Source organism: Girardinichthys multiradiatus, chromosome 22 (assembly GCF_021462225.1).
Source record: "Girardinichthys multiradiatus isolate DD_20200921_A chromosome 22, DD_fGirMul_XY1, whole genome shotgun sequence".
Classification (NCBI taxonomy): domain Eukaryota; kingdom Metazoa; phylum Chordata; class Actinopteri; order Cyprinodontiformes; family Goodeidae; genus Girardinichthys; species Girardinichthys multiradiatus.
In genome coordinates, this window is record NC_061814.1 from 24982943 (window position 1) to 25002253 (window position 19311).

General features: G+C 40.1%; 2 protein-coding genes across 2 annotated transcripts; one reads left to right on the top strand and one right to left on the bottom strand.

Annotated features, from left to right (window-relative positions):
• Positions 1 to 1998: 1998 nt before the first annotated feature.
• zgc:110319 (uncharacterized protein LOC796111 homolog) lies at positions 1999 to 10088 on the bottom strand. The gene is made up of 8 exons (XM_047351872.1): positions 9946 to 10088; positions 9415 to 9497; positions 9168 to 9303; positions 7772 to 7838; positions 7569 to 7680; positions 7422 to 7485; positions 7033 to 7207; positions 1999 to 2658 (listed from the first exon to the last, which is right to left on the bottom strand). Exons 1-8 carry the CDS (start codon positions 10008 to 10010, stop codon positions 2590 to 2592), a joined length of 771 nt encoding a protein of 256 aa, XP_047207828.1. The 5' UTR covers positions 10011 to 10088; the 3' UTR covers positions 1999 to 2589.
• A 1545-nt stretch (positions 10089 to 11633) lies between these two features.
• si:dkey-228d14.5 (uncharacterized protein LOC796266 homolog) lies at positions 11634 to 16966 on the top strand. The gene is made up of 7 exons (XM_047352369.1): positions 11634 to 11934; positions 13101 to 13148; positions 13225 to 13287; positions 13377 to 13444; positions 14690 to 14820; positions 15863 to 16040; positions 16474 to 16966. The coding sequence occupies exons 1-7, from the start codon at positions 11870 to 11872 to the stop codon at positions 16665 to 16667; spliced, it is 747 nt and encodes a 248-aa protein (XP_047208325.1). The 5' UTR covers positions 11634 to 11869; the 3' UTR covers positions 16668 to 16966.
• The last annotated feature ends 2345 nt before the right edge of the window (positions 16967 to 19311 follow it).

The window sequence follows — 19311 nt, forward strand, 5'->3', positions numbered from 1 at the left end:
TCTAAAAAAAAAAACATTTATATATCTTAAAAAAGTCATACATTGCATTTTTTTTTTTTTGGTGTCAGTACTTACTGACACTTGCCTTGCAAAATATTAGCATATTGTGATAAAGTTCATTATTTTCCATAATGTAATGATGAAAATTTAACATTCATATATTTTAGATTCATTGCACACTAACTGAAATATTTCAGGTCTTTTATTGTCTTAATACAGATGATTTTGGCATACAGCTCATGAAAACCCAAAATTCCTATCTCACAAAATTAGCATATTTCATCCGACCAATAAAAGAAAAGTGTTTTTAATACAAAAAACGTCAACCTTCAAATAATCATGTACAGTTATGCACTCAATACTTGGTCGGAAATCCTTTTGCAGAAATGACTGCTTCAATGTGGCGTGGCATGGAGGCAATCAGCCTGTGGCACTACTGAGGTCTTATGGAGGCCCAGGATGCTTCAATAGCAGCCTTTAGCTCATCCAGAGTGTTGGGTCTTGAGTCTCTCAACGTTCTCTTCACAATATCCCACAGATTCTCTATGGGGTTCAGGTCAGGAGAGTTGGCAGGCCAATTGAGCACAGTGATACCATGGTCAGTAAACCATTTACCAGTGGTTTTGGCACTGTGAGCAGGTGCCAGGTCGTGCTGAAAAATGAAATCTTCATCTCCGTAAAGCTTTTCAGCAGATGGAAGCATGAAGTGCTCCAAAATCTCCTGATAGCTAGCTGCATTGACCCTGCCCTTGATAAAACACAGTGGACCAACACCAGCAGCTGACACGGCACCCCAGACCATCACTGACTGTGGGTACTTGACACTGGACTTCTGGCATTTTGGCATTTCCTTCTCCCCAGTCTTCCTCCAGACTCTGGCAGCTTGATTTCCGAATGACATGCAGAATTTGCTTTCATCCGAAAAAAGTACTTTGGACCACTGAGCAACAGTCCAGTGCTGCTTCTCTGTAGCCCAGGACTGGGAAATGCAGCACCTGTAGCCCATTTCCTGCACACGCCTGTGCACGGTGGCTCTGGATGTTTCTACTCCAGACTCAGTCCACTGCTTCCGCATGTCCCCCAAGGTCTGGAATCGGCCTTTCTCCACAATCTTCCTCAGGGTCCGGTCACCTCTTCTCGTTGTGCAGCGTTTTCTGCCACTCTTTTTCCTTCTCACAGAGTTCCCACTCAGGTGCCTTGATACAGCACTCTGGGAACAGCCTATTCGTTCAGAAATTTCTTTCTGTGTCTTACCCTCTTGCTTGAGGGTGTCAATAGTGGCCTTCTGGACAGCAGTCAGGTCGGCAGTCTTACCCATGATTGGGGTTTTGAGTGATGAACCAGGCTGGGAGTTTTAAAGGCCTCAGGAATCTTTTGCAGGTGTTTAGAGTTAACTCGTTGATTCAGATGATTAGGTTTATAGCTCGTTTAGAGACCCTTTTAATGATATGCTAATTTTGTGAGATAGGAATTTTGGGTTTTCATGAGCTGTATGCCAAAATCATCCGTATTAAGACAATAAAAGACCTGAAATATTTCAGTTAGTGTGCAATGAATCTAAAATATATGAATGTTAAATTTTCATCATGACATTATGGAAAATAATGAACTTTATCACAATATGCTAATATTTTGAGAAGGACCTATAGTTCATGTCAGGTACATTTATTGGCAAAAACAATTCCTCATTAAAATATGCAAAGTGGGAACATTACATTAAACCAACTTGCGCTTGGAAATTTTGAGAAAGATTTTTACCTTTCACCTTTAGATGCCAACTTAACCTTTGTCCGCTTTGGCTTAACAGCAGGGTCACCTCAAACTGTCCGGATAAAAATACCTATCGCTTGTGCATACAAGAACATCATCATCGTCACATAGGTTACTTTACTCTGCAAATTTCCCACTTGGGCTGCTACTTTCTTAAAATAAAACCATTCTGATCATGTATCTTTACGATGAACTTACTGATATAATTGATACACACAGGACAAATAGCAAAGTCAAAATGAACTTTAATGTTATATAGTAAAACTACAGAGTGGAGCACAATGCATGTAAATATCCTTTCAAGTGTCGTATTGTAAACCTACTTCCTAGCAGTAGGTAATTTAATCCATTTCCCACCATTTAATTGAATTAAATAATGTAATGATATCTTTAACTTTCTTTTGTTATGTGTAATGCAGTAGCAAATGGAAATAACTGTTACATTTTCCTGGAAGACACAAACCATTGTCATCAACGTTCACAAAATCATCATCTTAGCAAAATATTCTTTCTTAATGTACAACATTTATAAGAAATAAATACAACATTTACGACAACCATAGCAAAAAAAAAACAAAAAAAAAACTGTTTTCTGTATACAGTATCTCACATTTCTGTAGGAATAGGGGCACACAGTATGTGCATGCTAATTACAGATACAATATTTTGTATGGGGGCAAAACAAAGATCTAGAAATAATTTTCTCCCTTAAAGCTTTTGACCCACTACGATGAACAACAGGAACACTGTTCTATCATGTGTTTACAGACATTTTTCTTCTGACAGAGTCCATAACCGCGCTGTCTGTTGAGGAAGTTCTTATTTTTGTAGCTTACGCTCCACTTCTGCAAAAACCTTTGCATTAATTTCATCCACTTTGTCTTCCACCTAGGCAAAAGATTAAACATTATTAATGTCATTGCTGTTGTGTTGCCTTACCTTACATTGTAAATACTAAATCTGCAAGAAAGTTGTCAGGACAGAATTATTTTATGGTCAGTGTTAGTATTTTTTGAGTAAATGTAAACGAGTGATTAGTAGAAGTAGAACTAGAAACTTATTATACCTACCTACACTTTTGTACAATCAGTATAAATAGTAGCTGATACATTTAGAACAGAAAAATAATATATTAAAAGTACTTAAAATGGGACAAATTATGTCTCATTGACAATGGTAACAAAACCTCATTTTTATAATTAGTCACCAGTTGTTTTATATGCATTATTTTTAAAACTTAAGATTGTGAAGTACAAATTCTTAATGGCTTATCACAGTTATTTCACACACCCCTATAAAAGATGCACACCTTTTTTGTTTTATTTACCTCGGTACTAAATTCTACTAAATCATACAATTTTAAGGACTTCAATTTAATATTTTGTGAGGTGGATCATAATTGGTTAAATAATTTATCATTGTTACTGCTTTCTTCTGAAGCAAAAATACTGGTTTATTATTAGTTTTATTACGTATTAACCTTATACTACCACACCATAAGGCATGTAGTGAACAGTATAACATGTATAATGTTTATGTTCTAAAATGTCTTTGGTTTTATCTAGTACTGTGATAGTTTTGAGCATTTCACTTTTCATGCTGGTTATATTAGGGTTTCAACACTAAAGTCAATTATCTTGCCTACAAATCTGGTTTCAGACTCCTTCAGTTTGAACATCATTTATGGTAGCAGTGACCTTTTTTTTTTCCCATTACTACATATTCTTAATTTTGTTTTTGCTAAAATTTACTGGTAATTTATGTCAAACTATTTCTTTAAAACTACTGTTGTTCCAAACTTTTACTAGGGGAATCTAATATTCCATTCATTGCAAATAATGTGAGTTTTAGACTGATCTGGTTCATAATGTAATTTGGGCACAATATGTAACGTTTAGGACAAAGCACAGAACCATGTGGTGCATCACAGATAACTTCTGTTAATCAACCTTATATACAGTCATATTTAACACATTTGAAAATGCGTTCCGATAAGGCCCGTATGTCAGATTAAAAGCATCATTTGAAAATAATTATCTTTAAGCAGGTTTTAAACACCTCGCTGGGGGGGAAGGAGCCTGAGCTTGTGCGGGAGGTCGAGAGATATCGACTAGAAATAGTCGGGCTCGCCTCCACGCACAGCGTGGGCTCTGGAACCCATCTCCTTGAGAGGGGTTGGACTCTCTTCTACTCTGGAGTGGCCCACGGGGAGAGGCGGCGGGCTGGTGTGGGTTTGCTTGTTGCCCCCCAGCTCAGCCGTCTCGTGTTGGGGTTTACCCCAGTGGATGTATCCCTGCACCTTCGGGTTGGGAGAGGTCTCTGACTATCATTTCAGCCTACGGGCCGAGTGGTAGTGCAGAGTACCCGGCCTTCTTGGCGTCCCTGTCGGGGGTGCTGGATAGTGCCCCTCCCGAGGACTCCATTATTCTGCTGGGGGACTTCAACGCCCACGTGGGGAACGACAGTGACACCTGGAGAGGCGAGATCGGGAGGAATGACCTCCCCGATCTGAATCCGAGTGGTGTTTTGTTATTGGACTTCTGTGCTAGTCACGGATTGTCCATAACGAACACCATGTTCAAACATAAGGGTGTCCATCAGTGGACTTTGCACCAGGACACCCTAGGCAGGAGGTCGATGATCGACTTTGTTGTCGTATCATCAGACCTTCGGCTGCATGTTATGGACACTCAGGTGAAGAGAAGGGCTGAGCTGTCCACTGATCACCACCTGGTGGTGAGTTGGATCCGCTGGAGGAGGAGAAAGCCGGACAGACTTGGCAGGCCCAAGCGCATAGTGAGGGTCTGCTGGGAACGCCTGGCGGAGCCCTCGGCCAGGGATGTATTCAACTCCCACCTCCGGGAGAGCTTCGACCAGATCCCGGGGGATGTTGGAGACATAGAGTCCGAGTGGACCATGTTCTCCGCATCTATTGTCGATGCTGCTGCCTGTAGCTGCCGCCGTAAGGTCTGCGGTGCCTGTCGCGGCGGCAATCCCAGAACCCGGTGGTGGACACCGGCAGTAAGGATGCTGTCAAGCTGAAGAAGGAGTCATATCGGCTGTGGTTGGCTTGTGGGACTCCTGAGGCGGCTGACGGGTACCGTGAGGCCAAGCAGGAGGGGGAAGCAGTGCTTCGCCAACACTGTTTATAGTGGGGGTGGGAGACTGCTGACCTCGACTGAGGACATTATCGGGCGGTGGAAGGAGTACTTCGAGGATCTCCTCAATCCTGCCATCACGCATTCCCTGGTGGAAACAGAGGCTGGGGACTCGGGGTTGGACTCTTTCATCACCCAGTCTGAAGTCACCAAGGTGGTTAAAAAGCTCCGCGGTGGCAAGGCTTCGGGGGTGGATGAGATCCGCCCTGAGTACCTCAAGTCTCTGGATGTTGTGGGGCTGTCGTGGTTGACACGCCTCTTCAACATTGCGTGGCGGTCGGGGACAGTGCCTCTGGACTGGCAGACTGGGGTGGTGGACCCCCTTCATAAGAAGGGGGACCGGAGGGTGTGTTCCAACTACAGGGGGATCACACTCCTCAGCCTCCCTGGTAAGGCTTATGCCAGGGTATTGGAGAGGAGAGTCCGGCTGATAGTCGAACCTCGGCTTCAGGAGGAGCAGTGTGGTTTTCGTCCCGGCCGTGGAACACTGGACCAGCTCGATACCCTCTACAGGGTGCTCGAGGGTTCATGGGAGTTTGCCCAACTGGTTCACATGTGTTTTGTAGACCTGGAGAAGGCATTCAACTGTGTCCCTCGTGATGCCCTGTGGGGGGTGCTCCAGGAGTATGGAATCGGGGGCCCTTTATTAGGGGCCATCCGGTCCCTGTACGAGCGGAGCAGGAGTTTGGTCCGCATTGCCAGCACTAAGTCGGACCTGTTCCCGGTGCATGTTGGACTCCGGAAGGACTGCCCTTTGTCACCGGTCCTGTTCATAACTTTTATGGACAGGATTTCTAGATGCAGCCAAGGGCCGGAGGGGGTCTGGTTTGGGGACCAGTGGATTTCGTCTCTTCTTTTTGCGGATGACGTGGTCCTGCTGGCCCCCTCTAGCCAAGACCTACAGCATGCGCTGTGGCGGTTCGCAGCCAAGAGTGGGATGAGGATCAGCTCCTCCAAGTCCGAGGCCATGGTACTCGACCGGAAAAGGGTGGTTGTCCTCTTCAGGTTGGAAGGGAGTTCCTGCCTCCAGTGGAGGAGTTTAAGTATCACGGGGTCTTGTTCACGAGTGAGGGAAGAATGGAGCGGGAGATCGACAGACGGATCGGTGCGGCTGCCACAGTAATGGGGGCACTGTGCCGGTCCGTTGTGCTGAAGAGAGAGCTGAGCCGAAATGCAAAGCTCTCAATTTACCGGTCGGTCTACGTTCCTACCCTCACCTATGGCCATGAACTTTGGGTCATGACCAAAAGAACGAGATCCCGGATACTAGCGGCTGAAATTAGCTTCCTCCGTAGGGTGGCCGGGCACTCCCTTAGAGATAGGGTGAGGAGCTCGGCCATCCGGGAGGGGCTCGGAGTAGAGCCGCTGCTCCTCCACATCGAGAGGAGCCAGTTGAGGTGGCTCGGGCATCTATACCGGATGCTTCCTGGACACCTTCCTCGGGAGGTGTTCCAGGCACGTCCCACCGGGAGGAGGCCCAGGGGACGGTCCAGGACACGCTGGAGGGACTATGTCTCTCGGCTGGCCTGGGAACGCCTTGGGCTGCCCCTGGAGGAGCTGGAGGAGGTGTCTGGGGAGAGGGACGTCTGGGCGTCTCTGCTGAGTCCACTGCCCCCGCAACCCGGTCCCAGATAAGCGGAAGACGATGAGTACGAGTACGAGGTTTTAAACAAACCTTTCATTAAACCCACATTTATGTATTAAAAGTAGTTTTTAATTGATCAGATGTAATATTCTAATCTTAGCTATTGTGCTTTCATTGGCTGTAAACTAAAAATCATCATAATTAACTGAAATAAAGGCTCGAAAACATCAGTCTGTGTGTAATTAATCTATATAGTGTTTTTTACTTGATTAATTGAGTTACTGAAATAAATGAACTTTTCAACAATTTTCAAATTTCTTGAATGGGACTGTATCTGAACATAATGATATGTATTACTAAGGTAAGTTGAAGAGGTAACCTCGGGATTTGTGTAAAAAAAACATTTGTGCCCATTATGTAGCGTTTATAACCTGTTCAAATGCATCGGCTGTATCTCATATTCCTTTTTATTCACACAGAAAAACAAATCACAGAAAAAAAATGTTATTCAGTTAAGACCTGCTCAACGTTGTCCACCTCTGGGATATAAAACTGCAGCATGTTCTGAATGCCGTTTTTCAGTGTAACCGTCGAACTGGGACACCCTGTGCAGGATCCAACCAGCTTTAACTTCACTGTGCCATTCTCAAAACCTTTAAAGATGACGTCACCTCCATCTTCTTGCACTGTAGGTCTTTTTGAGATAAGAAGAAAACATGAATTGGTACAGAACAGGGGCATGGAGGACACACTGATTAAGAATGTTACGCATCTCATAACAGCAGAAGGAAAATTGTCAACATGAGCTTTTTTCTTCTCTAATAAATGTCTACATAATCACACAGTCATTAGGTTAGTTTGAACATATATACTGTATGTAAACAGGGATCAGTTGGTAGTTTCTGTACCTTATTCTGGTGTCCAGAAGCTCCTTTATCATAGCTACAATATCATCATCGTCTTCAGAAAGACCTGTACCAAAAAAAAATAATAATACAGCATCGTTAAAACATTAAAGTGTCACAGTTTGGATGTGATATTTAAAGAAAACTCACTGCTTTCATGATGCACTGCTCCTGTTGTTATCGGATCCCCACTCTCAAAGAACTTTGAAATAGCATCTAAAACGTGACGCTTAATGTCCGTCCACTCCACTTCCTCGTCTGTCTGACAGTAAAAACAAAGTTAGCTCATAATCTATCCCCTCACAAACAATACCCTCACTGAGATGAGCAGTCAGAGTATATTTAGTACTTACTTTGGTGACAGTGATGAAGTCCGGGCCAAAGAACACACTTTTTACTCCCTCAATTTCAAACAGGTCCCTGAAGGAGACACAAGTGCTTTAATAAAGACTAAAAACAAAAGCACATATAACATTATGAGGATGTTATGGCCTATATAGTGTTTGCAACTAGGATTATAAAGTCACTAGGGCTGAAATAATAAATCGGATTAATCGATTATTGAAATAATTGTCCACTAATTTAATAATGGAATAATCGTTAACTGGAGTATACAGACTCTCAAACATGTCATTTGCTGAAAGAACAACCCACTAAGAGCAGTAATTAGGCCAAATTCTTGTAAAAAAAATACATGCATTTTTCATCTAACATGAAAAACTTTCTTTGTCTGCAAATGTGCACTTTTCAGAACTCCTCAAGAGGCATAGCTTTAGCTTCACCTTGTTTAAATTCTGTAAAAAATCTCTTTTTAAGCACCTTTTGCAATCCGATTATTAATCGATTAATCAAAAACATAGTCAACAGATTGATTAGTAAAATAATTGTTAGTTGCAGCCATAAAAGTCACAAAAACAAACACATTGCTGCAGCATATTATGTTTATTTTTCAGAAACCCTGACTAATAGTAATATTATTTAATCTCCAAAACTGTATCACTCTGATTTTAATGTATGTCCAATGAAAGCATGCGACCATCCCATCACAGTCGGAAAATGAGGAAATCAATGATTTAACCAAATTAGCCACAGCATTAAAACCATGGACTCACATACAGTAACAGTGACTTTGGCAGTCCCTAAACACCATATTCTGGCATTTAATGATTAATGTTGCTTTGATCTTTACAATGTGAGGCATAAAGTTTTCAAGTTGTGGCCTATAGGTGCGTAGCTGCAAACTAGGTGAGCAAACTGCTCAGTTTTCCTTAAAACATACAGCTAATTTCAATGTTCCTCTCATGCACCTACACACACCACACACACACACCTTTAATTGTGATTTCTTATTCTTATAATTTTACAACAAACCACACCTTTAGAGGTCTAGTAGCTTTATTGGCAGCAAAAGGAGGACCAATAAACTGTTAAAGCAGCTGGTCATACTGTTTTGCTTAATCTGTCCATACTATATACTGTATAGCTTTTAGACAAATATATCATGTGTATTTTAAGAATTGCAGTCTTTGTTTAGTTGCTTTCTATACACTCCCTTTTAAAACAGCCATTGTTTATGTGCTCAGAAATAAACATGTTTTATTTGTTTGCTGGTCATAAGAATTGCTAACAGTGATAGAAATAATTATTAATAAAATCAGAACACTGCATACTATATTACTGTTACATTTTATTATTTACTGGGATCCCATTTTGAATCAGTGCAGCAAAGTACAGCAGTAGACCCATTACCGGGCTAAAGATGAGGATCCAGCCGAGCTCGGAGAAGGAAAGTCCAGTGTACCGCTTCCCAGGACGGGTTTCCCAGGGAGGAACTTCAAGCTTCTTGGGTTTGGCGTATCTTGAGTCTGGATGGACAGGTTTCTCGCTGAAAAACGTCACAAACCCAGCTGCTTGTTAGGGATCAACCCTTTCTACTTGAATAACAAGATCATCGCCTACATGATACAACAGGTGAGTCCAGAGGCAGGTGTCTCACCTGAGAAGTATGTAGTTCCTGCCCCTGCCTGACGCGGGGGCCCTCTGAAGCTTAATACTGAAGTCTGTGAGCGATCTGGTAACCTGGTAGAAACGTGAAGAGTGTGTGATACACCTTTTTAGATGGGATATGTGATGATTGAGCTTTTAGTTTAGGGTTTCTAGGGTCATATTTAACAAAAGGCAATCAAAGTAAATCACTTAGCTGACAGTAAACTCGACAATTTGTGCTAGCTGACTTCTAGCAGATAAGCTAATCTCTTTTAATCGTCAAAAACATATGACATTTATGTTACATAGTGACATCACATGGCTTGACATATTTTAAACCGGTTCTGGCATAAACCGAGATAAAGTTAAGGGGTTAAATCGGTTGTTTGCTTCGTAGTTCGGTCGTTAGCCGAGCAGCTTGCTAAATCTCCCCCGCACAAAGAAGTGGCCAATAATAAGCGTTAACAAGCATGTCTACGCATCATATCAGTTATATAACACACGTAACACAATAATGGGAGACAGATGACACTAGGCAAACCTGAAGAGAGCTTTGTTTCGGGCCATTAGTAGCCGCTGAAGACCCCATCTGATGTGTGCCGACATTTTGTTTGTTTTGAAGTTGAGGACCCCATGTGGTCCAAGTCACGTCTGCCTGATCAGAGCTGCCTGTCTTCTCCTCTCATCCTCCGCTCATCACTACACATCCTATGTTAAAATCACTGAGGCATAATTTATAAAACACATTTTTAAAATCAATCAAATAAAAATATGACAATAATTTACGTACAGATAATTCTAGAGTAAAATGAATAAAATAGTTGAATTTTGTTTCCAAAAGTTAGGAACCTGGGGAATAAAAGCAAATATACTTACAGTATTTTTTTTTTATTATGTTCTGTCAAAAATACACCACAAGTCTGCTATTCCACTACTAATTTCCCTTGGAACAAACAACAGCAGGACCTGAAGAAGTGTATATATATTCACCTTAAGAATTTTAAACACATTTTAGGGACAATGGGAAAATTATTACAGGATGGTTGTCCCTGTTTTATTATAGTGTCTACTACTTTTATTTTAAAATTTAAGCTAATTTGTTGTTGAAAATGAAACCCTGTGTCTCAATAAGATTTAACTGCATAAATATTGATGCCAGACTGGCTGGTCTGAGTTTTTCAGAAGCTGTTGATCTGCACTATCCGAAGGTTTTAAAAGAAAAAAAAATCATCCAGTGTGGGCAAAAATGCCTTAATGATGTCAGAGGGCAGAGGAGACTGGTTTGAGATGATGGAAAGGCAACAGCAGCTCAAATAACCTGTTGTTACAACTAAAATATGTGGAATACCATTTGTAAACATACAGCACTGTGGCAGATGGGCTACAGCAGCAGAAGACCTTACTGGGTGCCACTCCTATCAGCTAAGAACAGGAAATCAAGGCTACAATTAATGCAGGTGCACCTGTCTGATGAGTGTTGATTTCATAAATAAATAACCAAACTTTGTTTGTATGTTGTACAAAAAGTGTCATATAAATGCATATTGATTGATTGATTAATTGAATATTTAGAAAATAATGCAGATGTGTCAGGGATTCTGACCCAGACTGTAGATCTGATAATTACTAGAAAACAATTGAAACTATTTTTGAAAATTAGTTATTGTACTAGGTTTAATGGAGGATTTTTAATTCCCCAAAACATGACAGTCCACAAGTACATGGAAAATTTTGAATGGATGGCTTTCTGCTTTAAATTAGTTTAAAGTTTCAGAACTTAAATGGTTTTAAGAATAAAAATGTTTTAAAAAAAACATTTTACACACAAGACATACATGTAACATTTGGAAAATCTAATATCTTCAAATTGTTAACTATCACATCAAATACAGAAGGAAATTTTAAGTGTTACATAACAGTTTTTCCATCACTGAGTGACAGGAAAATTGCGCAAACAGTCTAAAGAATTCAAAATGTACAAAACAATACCAGATTTTCAGCTTCATAATTTACAGCATGATTCTAACGATCCTGATCTGTTAGTCATTTTGTATCGATGTCAGAAGGTTCACATCAACACTAAGTGAACAGGGAGTCTGTTTGGAATAAAACAAACAATGTGGTAAAAGAAAGAAGGCCAATCCCAACGCTCTTCTCCCAGAACAAGGTGGTGCTTCAAAGGAGTGGCAGACACAGACAGAAGGAGACTGATATGAAGCAGCTCTGTACTCTTGACTGTAGAGGACTTTCTTCAACTTCACTGGGCTAACTGCTTATACAAAAGCAACCATACATTTGTTTATCATTAAGGTTTTTTTTTTTTTTTGTCTATGGTTTTGTTACCAAACTTCACCTGAGGTTTTAATGATGGCTCCATGAAGAATCCACAGAATCCTGACACGAAGCGTGTTTAAGACATCAGGAATCTTTGTTTTTAATTTATTCCTCTTTCTTAACCCTAAGACATGGTGCTCTGGATCATCCTTCCCATCTCACTATCACTGGTGTCCTTCATTGGAACATGGAGCGTGTAAGTTTTTATTGACATTGTCTGTGACGACTTTACATCCTGGTTAAAGAAAACACTTAAATTTTACAGCTTCCAGTCTGCCGCTTTGTGTGTACTTGCCTTAAATGGCAGATTTACAATAGTTTTATTTGTTTTTCACGTTCTGAGCACACACAGATTCAAAGCTTTTTGTTTGATAGCTGATAATATGAGAAAACAGCTTGTCAGGACTACGTTGTTATCAGGACGATAACACAGACTGCATGTTCTTGGATAAAAACAATTAAACACTCACAGGTTGACATTTATAAAAGTTGGCCCAGACATGATTCTGTGTAGATTAGGCACTGCATAATCTTTAAAAGATCATTGAAATCAGAGCAGTTTTAGAACACAAAGGCACAAATGACGTTAGATGTCCCTTGTGTGTATTCTTGAGACAGAAGGCTGAAAATATGTCACCTGGCTTGTTCAGTGTGGTACAAGGTGTGCTCACTGGCTAGGCAGGAAAAGCCTAGAGACATTCATTTGTTAATTATGTTCATAATATTTAAACTCTATTTAAACTCTACTCTACTTTTTATGCCTTTGTATTTGGTTCTAGCAGTAAATGTCAATGACAGGCACAATATTTTGTTTCCTTATTCTGGTTTAATGTTTCCATTGGCTTAATAAATGTGTTTTAATGTGATTAAACAGAAAGAAATGGTGGTGTAGTTGGTAGCACTGTTGCCTTGCAGCAAAAAGGTCCTGGGTTCGATTCCTGGCCGGGGGTCTTTCTGCATGAAAGTTCTCCCCATGCATGCGTGGGTCCTCACTGGGTACTCCGGCTTCCTCCCACAGTCCAAAGACATGCCTGTTAGGTTAATTGGTCACTCTAAATTGCCCTTAGGTGTATGAATGAGTATGTGCATAGTTGTTTGTGTGTTGCCCTGTGATGGACTGGTGACCTGTCCAGGGTGTACCCTGCCTCTCGCCCATAGACTGCTGGAGATAGGCACCAGCTTCCCTTCGTCCCACTATGGAATAAGCGGTAGAAAATGACTGACTGAGAAAGAAAAACAAATCTGTGATTTGTTTAAACCGTCACAAACCTGCTGGGCAGCAAGTTAAATATTAAATCCATTCATAGGTTGAATACAACCGTAATACAGTAAATTTAAATTTATTACAACTTGTACTTTCAGATATGGCTTGGCCTACTCCAACAATCATGTGTGCTCGCTCCGTGATTGGTGAGTTGAAGCTCATTTATGTGTTCTAACCATTTATTTTTAAATGGTAACTAACAAGCTCTTACTTTCTTTTCAGGAGCGGTAAAAATTACTGCGGAAGGAATGGGACCCAGGGATGTTGCTTGGTTCCTACAATCAGGTGAAAAGTCAGAATACTTAACATCTTATTTTGTCTTCGAAAGCACTGAATTGTTGACATAAATAATTAAACAAGCATTGTTATTCTAGTGGAAGTGGGACCTTTGCTCCAGAAAGCTCACTTTTTACAGCAACAATGAACGCTGGGACCTTTCTGTGTGAGTTCAGCATCAAAATGCCTATACATTATATTTAAAGTGCCTTAAAAAGTATTCATACCCCTTGAAATGTAACATGGGTTTTCAAATATTTTTTTAAAAAGCCCCTTTTTTCAGCCACTCAGTACCTTGTAGAACTATTATTCACTGCAATTACCACTGCAAGTATTTTAGTTTTTATCTCTTTTGCATATCAAGAGATATGCAAAGAGAGAAAATGTTGCCCATTCTGATTTGCCAAAACGGTAAAGCTCAGTCTGAACGAATGGATGTCAATTTTCAAGTCTTACCACTAATGGATTTAGGTCTGGACTTTGACTGGGCCATTCTAATGCATGAATGTGCTACAAAGGAATGTTGATCTGCAACATTCCTTTGTAGCTCTGTGTGTATGTTTGAGGTCATTGTGCTTCTGACAGGTGAACCTCTGCCTCGGGTTTTTTGCAGCGTCTAACAGTTTTTTTTTCTTCTAGTTTTTCCCTGTATTTAGCGACATCCATCATCCCAACAACTCTGACCAGCTTTCCTGGTCCTGCTAAAGAAAGCACTACCCTCAGCACGATGCTGGCACAATTTTCTGACACAGCCTTTACAAAAAGTTTAACTTTGGTCTCATCTGACCGAATCATCTTCACTTGCAAACTGGATTTCTTATTTCTTTCAACAAGGGGATTTTTCTTCTCACTTTTCCATAAAAGCCAGATTTGTGGATTGCATGACTAATAGGTGCCCTGTTAACAGATTCTCCCGTCTAAGCTTTGAATCTCTGCAGCTCCTCCACAGTTTAGTGGCTGGTTGATATGTGCTGATAAATGCTATCCTTGCCCGGCCTGTCAGTTTAAGTGGACAGCCATATGTTGGAGGTTTGTAAGTGTGAAATCTTTAATCCGTTTTAAGATGTTCAAAGTTTGAGATAGTTTTTTAAAACCTAAACCTTTATGTCTGACTTGTCTTCTGTGTTTCTTGGTCTCTATGATGCTGTTTGTTTACTAATGTTCTCTAACAAACCTGTGAGGCCTTCACAGAAGAGCTGCATTTATACTGAGAATAAATAATCCCCATGGTTACTGTCTTTAATAATTAGGTAATACAAATACATGTCCCACTTTTCAGATTATGCACTATTTTATGTTTTCTATCCCATAAAAACCCAACAAGAAAACGTTAAAGGGGTTTGAATACTTTTGCAAGGCAGTGTACTGCATGTTCTGATATGTGCCACACTAACTCTACTTTTGTTTTTAGTTCTGCTGTTCACCATCTTCCATCATGCCCATATAATGGAGAGACACATGTGCTATTCCATGCTGAGCAAAATTGCATTAGCCTTTGGATTGGTGGCAACCATTGGGGCCTTTGTTGCTGGAAACTGTAACGTAAGTTGTGCATTACTCGCTAGTAATATTTAGCAGTGTTAAAGTGTGCTAAATTGCACAAAGAGATCTTTTGATGACTTACCTATATAAAAGTTAAACTGTTTTAATCCATAACGTGTGTTGAAAGAGCAAATAAAGGAAGGTCACTATTTGCTTTATAAAGATTCCAGCACAGGAGGTGTATTTTAATCTCTTACACAGCTTATAATGTTGCACAAAAGCCAATGTTTTACTTTTTATTCTAGATTTATGTATTAAAGACCTGTTATTAACCAGAGCATTTTATGATTGTGTCATGTGCCTTCTTTTTGATATGCAGACATGACCATCATAAGGAAAAGACCAAGCTAAACAGCAATTAATGAAAACAATTCACTACTAGCAGTAGGAGATAAACACTGTGATTTATCAAGTTCTTTGACCAATATTGTTCTTTTGATGCTCTGGGCTATTAATGGCATTCGTTTTAGTAAATTGTTTAGCAAGTATATTAAGTAAATATACCCCTTAAACTTTTTCACATTTTTCATGTTACAACCACTAACTTCAATGTTTTTATGCAGATTTAATTAGGTAGATCAATGCAAAGTTGTGCTTATCTGTGAAGTAGAACGTAAATAAAACTTAGTTTTCAAGATCTCTTACAAAGAACAGTCTGAAAAGTACAATGTGCATTTGCATTCAATCCCTCAGGGTCAGTTCTTTGTATGCCCACTTTTTAGATTAACATCTATTTGCAGCAATATTCAAATCATGCCACGTATTCTCAATTGAATTTGAGTTTTGACTTTGGCTACACCATTCTAACACATGAATAGTGATTGATCTTAAACCATAGGCAAACGTTTACAAAAAAAGGAGTTTTAAACATTTGATGGGTTTAAAGGTCAATTTTTTGACAAGTAGTGCTAAAATGTGCTTAAATGATGGCATGTGCACATCTAGTTATATCTAAAAATATTTGTGCTAACAAAATCAGCCCTGCATTCAAGTCTTCATCCATCTTCTCATAATAAAAAACAACTGTTACTGCTCTCCACAGCCTGGTGACGTGACACTCATGCACTACCTCGGAGCTGCTGTCAGTTTCACGTGTGCCTGTTTCTACACTGTCCTGCTCTCCGCCCTGACCTGGAAGTGTACTCTGACCGGGTTTGAAAGGTTTCTCTTCCCTCTGCGCGTCGTTTTCACAGTGGTTCAAATCATTGTGACTGTCGGCTGTATCCTTTCAGAGTGCGTTGTGCCAAATCAGCTGTTGTTCAGTAAAGACATGTTTTTGTTGGTAAAATAATGATTATCATTTTCATGATTATATGGTTTGATTAAGTTTGGAGATTAAATTATCTCTGGAGGCAGATTATAGCAGTGAGACCTGAGTTATAGCCTCCATGTTTTTTACAGACCTGAAGTGCTACTGTGTTTACTAAGTGGGACTGACCACAACCGCATGCATGCCAAAGGGACACAGCATAACAATTTAATAGATTAATATTCTACAGAACACCTTCCTAGGGCTGTTCAGTGCAGGAGTGAATAAGAGCAAAAAGGCCATTTAATCCATGATAAATTCAGTTTTCAGCTAATCATGAATCTTTGCAGTAATCATCATGCACCTAACCTTATCGTGCAGATCCTTAACTCGACAACCTGCAGATACCATTTTGTTCATCCAGAAGGAGTACTTTTACAACCATCTTTCTGCTGTGTTCGAGTGGACCCTCAGTGTCAACCTCCAGATGTTTGAGCTCACCTATGCTGTGGAGTTTTTTTTCTTCTCATCCTTCATGCTTTCGAATCTGCTGAGCAAACGCGAGGAGGAAAAGCCCTTGATATTGACCATGTCCTGATATACGGCAGCCAGGGTCCAGCATGAAACCACGAACAGCGATGAAGGACTGCGTAGGACATCAGTAACAACAGTGGCCGGGCCCTGGCTGAAGGTTCAATAGTGTTTTTATGTTATTTTATTGTTTTAGTCTTAGTTTATGTATACTGTTGTTTCCTTAGATAGGGCATTTTTGTTTCTTAAGTAATATATTTATTAAAATACACCAACTTTAACAGCAAAAGAACAAAATATGTATTTGTACTGTATGTACAATGCCTGGCAAAATTATTCATACCCCTTGAAACCTTTCAAATTTTTTTCACATGAACCACAAACTTCAATGTATTTTTGTGGGATTTTATGTGACAGACCAACACTAAGTAGTGCATAATTTTGAAGTGGAAGGAAAATTACGTATTTCAGATCATTTTGCCAATAAAATCTGAAAAGTAAGGTGTGCATATGTATTCAGCACCTCTGAGTCAGTACTTTGTAGAACAATCTTTCACTGCAATTACAGCGGCAGTAGTTTTGGTTGTATGTCTCTACGAGGTTTCCACATCTACACACTAAAATGTCTGCCCATTCTTCTGTGCAATATGGCTTGAGCCCAGTCTGATTGGATGGATAGGAAATTTTAGGTCTTGCCTCAAATTTGTCTTTGGAATTAGCAGATGAATGAAGAGCAAGACTAACAGTTGTCCTGTAGACAGATTATCCCACTGGAACTGTGGATCACTGCAGCTCCTCCAGAGTTATCACAGGACTCCTTGCCCAGCTTGTCAGTTTAGATGGACAGGCATATCTTGGTAGGTTTACAGCTGTGCAATAATTAATTCGTTTTTAGACACCAGATTTATCAGGGATCTTTCAGGTGTAACAGCCTAGCTCAAAAGGGTTTTGTGTAGTTTGAGCTCAAAATAACATGCGCACATCTACCAGAATTTTTCTGAGGATTGACATACTCTGTCTAAACAATCATTATGTTAATAATTTAGTTTTTCAAATGGGAGTAATAATTCGGGCCTTCCTTTGCTGCTGGTTGAGTAAAACCTGGGTAGATTACAACAAAATGTATGTTTTGGAATCTGAGCTTATATAGCAGAGATGCTGGTTGTGTGTGTAAAAGCCATGTGGTGAACAGCTGAGACCGAGTTTTGCGGTTGTGTCATTTTGTGGAGTTTATTTATTTTCTGATTCAACTGCCTTTAGTTTTAACTGTTTTTTGGTGTTTGTAGAAATGGTTTATATCAGCTTTTAGCCAAGATCCTACTATTTCTGTGGATACCACATATGTTTATGTTTAACTAATGGAACTTGCAGTTAAAAAAGTAGAAGAAAACAAAAGTTAAATTTGCCCATAGTTCTGGGTGTTGGGCTTAAGAGGTTCTCCACACCTTATACCTGACCTGTCTGCTGTGTTCCTTGATCTCTAACAAACCTCTGAGGCCTTCACAGAACAGCTGTAGTTAAACTGGCAATACGTTGCACACTGATGGACTCTACTTACTAATTGGGGACTTCCAAAGGCAATTGCTTGGGCTGGACTTATTTAGGGAATCGGAGGGAGAGGGGCTGAATACAAATGTCATACTTTGCTACAAATTTTTAAACCATGTGTCATTTTTCCCTCTGCTTCACAATGATGTGGTACTTTGTGTTTGTCTGTCACATAATTCAATTCAATTTAGTTTATTTATATAGCGACAGTTCACAACACATGTTGTCTCAAGGCACTTTACAAAGTCAATCAAATCAAATCATACAGATTTCAAGTCCGGTACATACATTCCAATTACTCCTAACTACCAAACAGTGCAGTCGGATTCAGTTTATTATTCAAATTGGTTAAAACGTTTTTCTGTCTAAGGAAACCCAGCAGATTGCATTGAGTCAGTGACTTGCAGCATTCACCCCTCCTGGATGAGCACGTAGAGACAGTGGACAGTTGCTTGCATTGACTTTGCAGCAATCCCTCATACTGAGCATGCATGTAGCGAAGGTGAAGAGGAAAACTCCCTTTAAACAGGAAGAAACCTCCAGCAGAACCAGGCTCAGTGTGAGCGGCCATCTGCCACGACCGACTGGGGGTTTGAGAGAACAGAGACAAAACAAGAACACAGAAGCACTGATCCAGGAGTACTTTATATGAAAGTACTCCTGGATCAGTGCTTCTGTTGTATTTTATTAGGAATAAATTCCTAATAAAATACATTAAAGTTTGTGGTTGTACTGTGGCAAAAATGTGAACGGGGAGTGAATAGTTTTTCATGGGTCTGTAAACAGTACCTACTGGAAAGAATTTCTCTGAGGTAAAGCTTTGATAAAATGTTTGAAGCTTATCTGGTTTCTTTTTGTGCAATAACCTTTTGAAAGTGGACAGAATACCACCAAACACATTTTCTCTTGTAGCTCAGTAAAAATATGAAACTTAGGCATTTTAATGAAATTAAGAAGTCGTTACATGTGTTGTATTGATAGACAGGATTAGTTATGATGCTCTCAGATGGAGAAGGGTGGAGTTTTAGTGGCTACTTAAGATCCTGTTTGACTAGACAAGTGAAGAGTGACGTTTTGAACGACCTTTCGTGGTTCATTCTCACTGAAAAAACACAGACATCATCACCTCTGCTGCCTTCCTTCAGTACAGAGGGTGTTGTCAG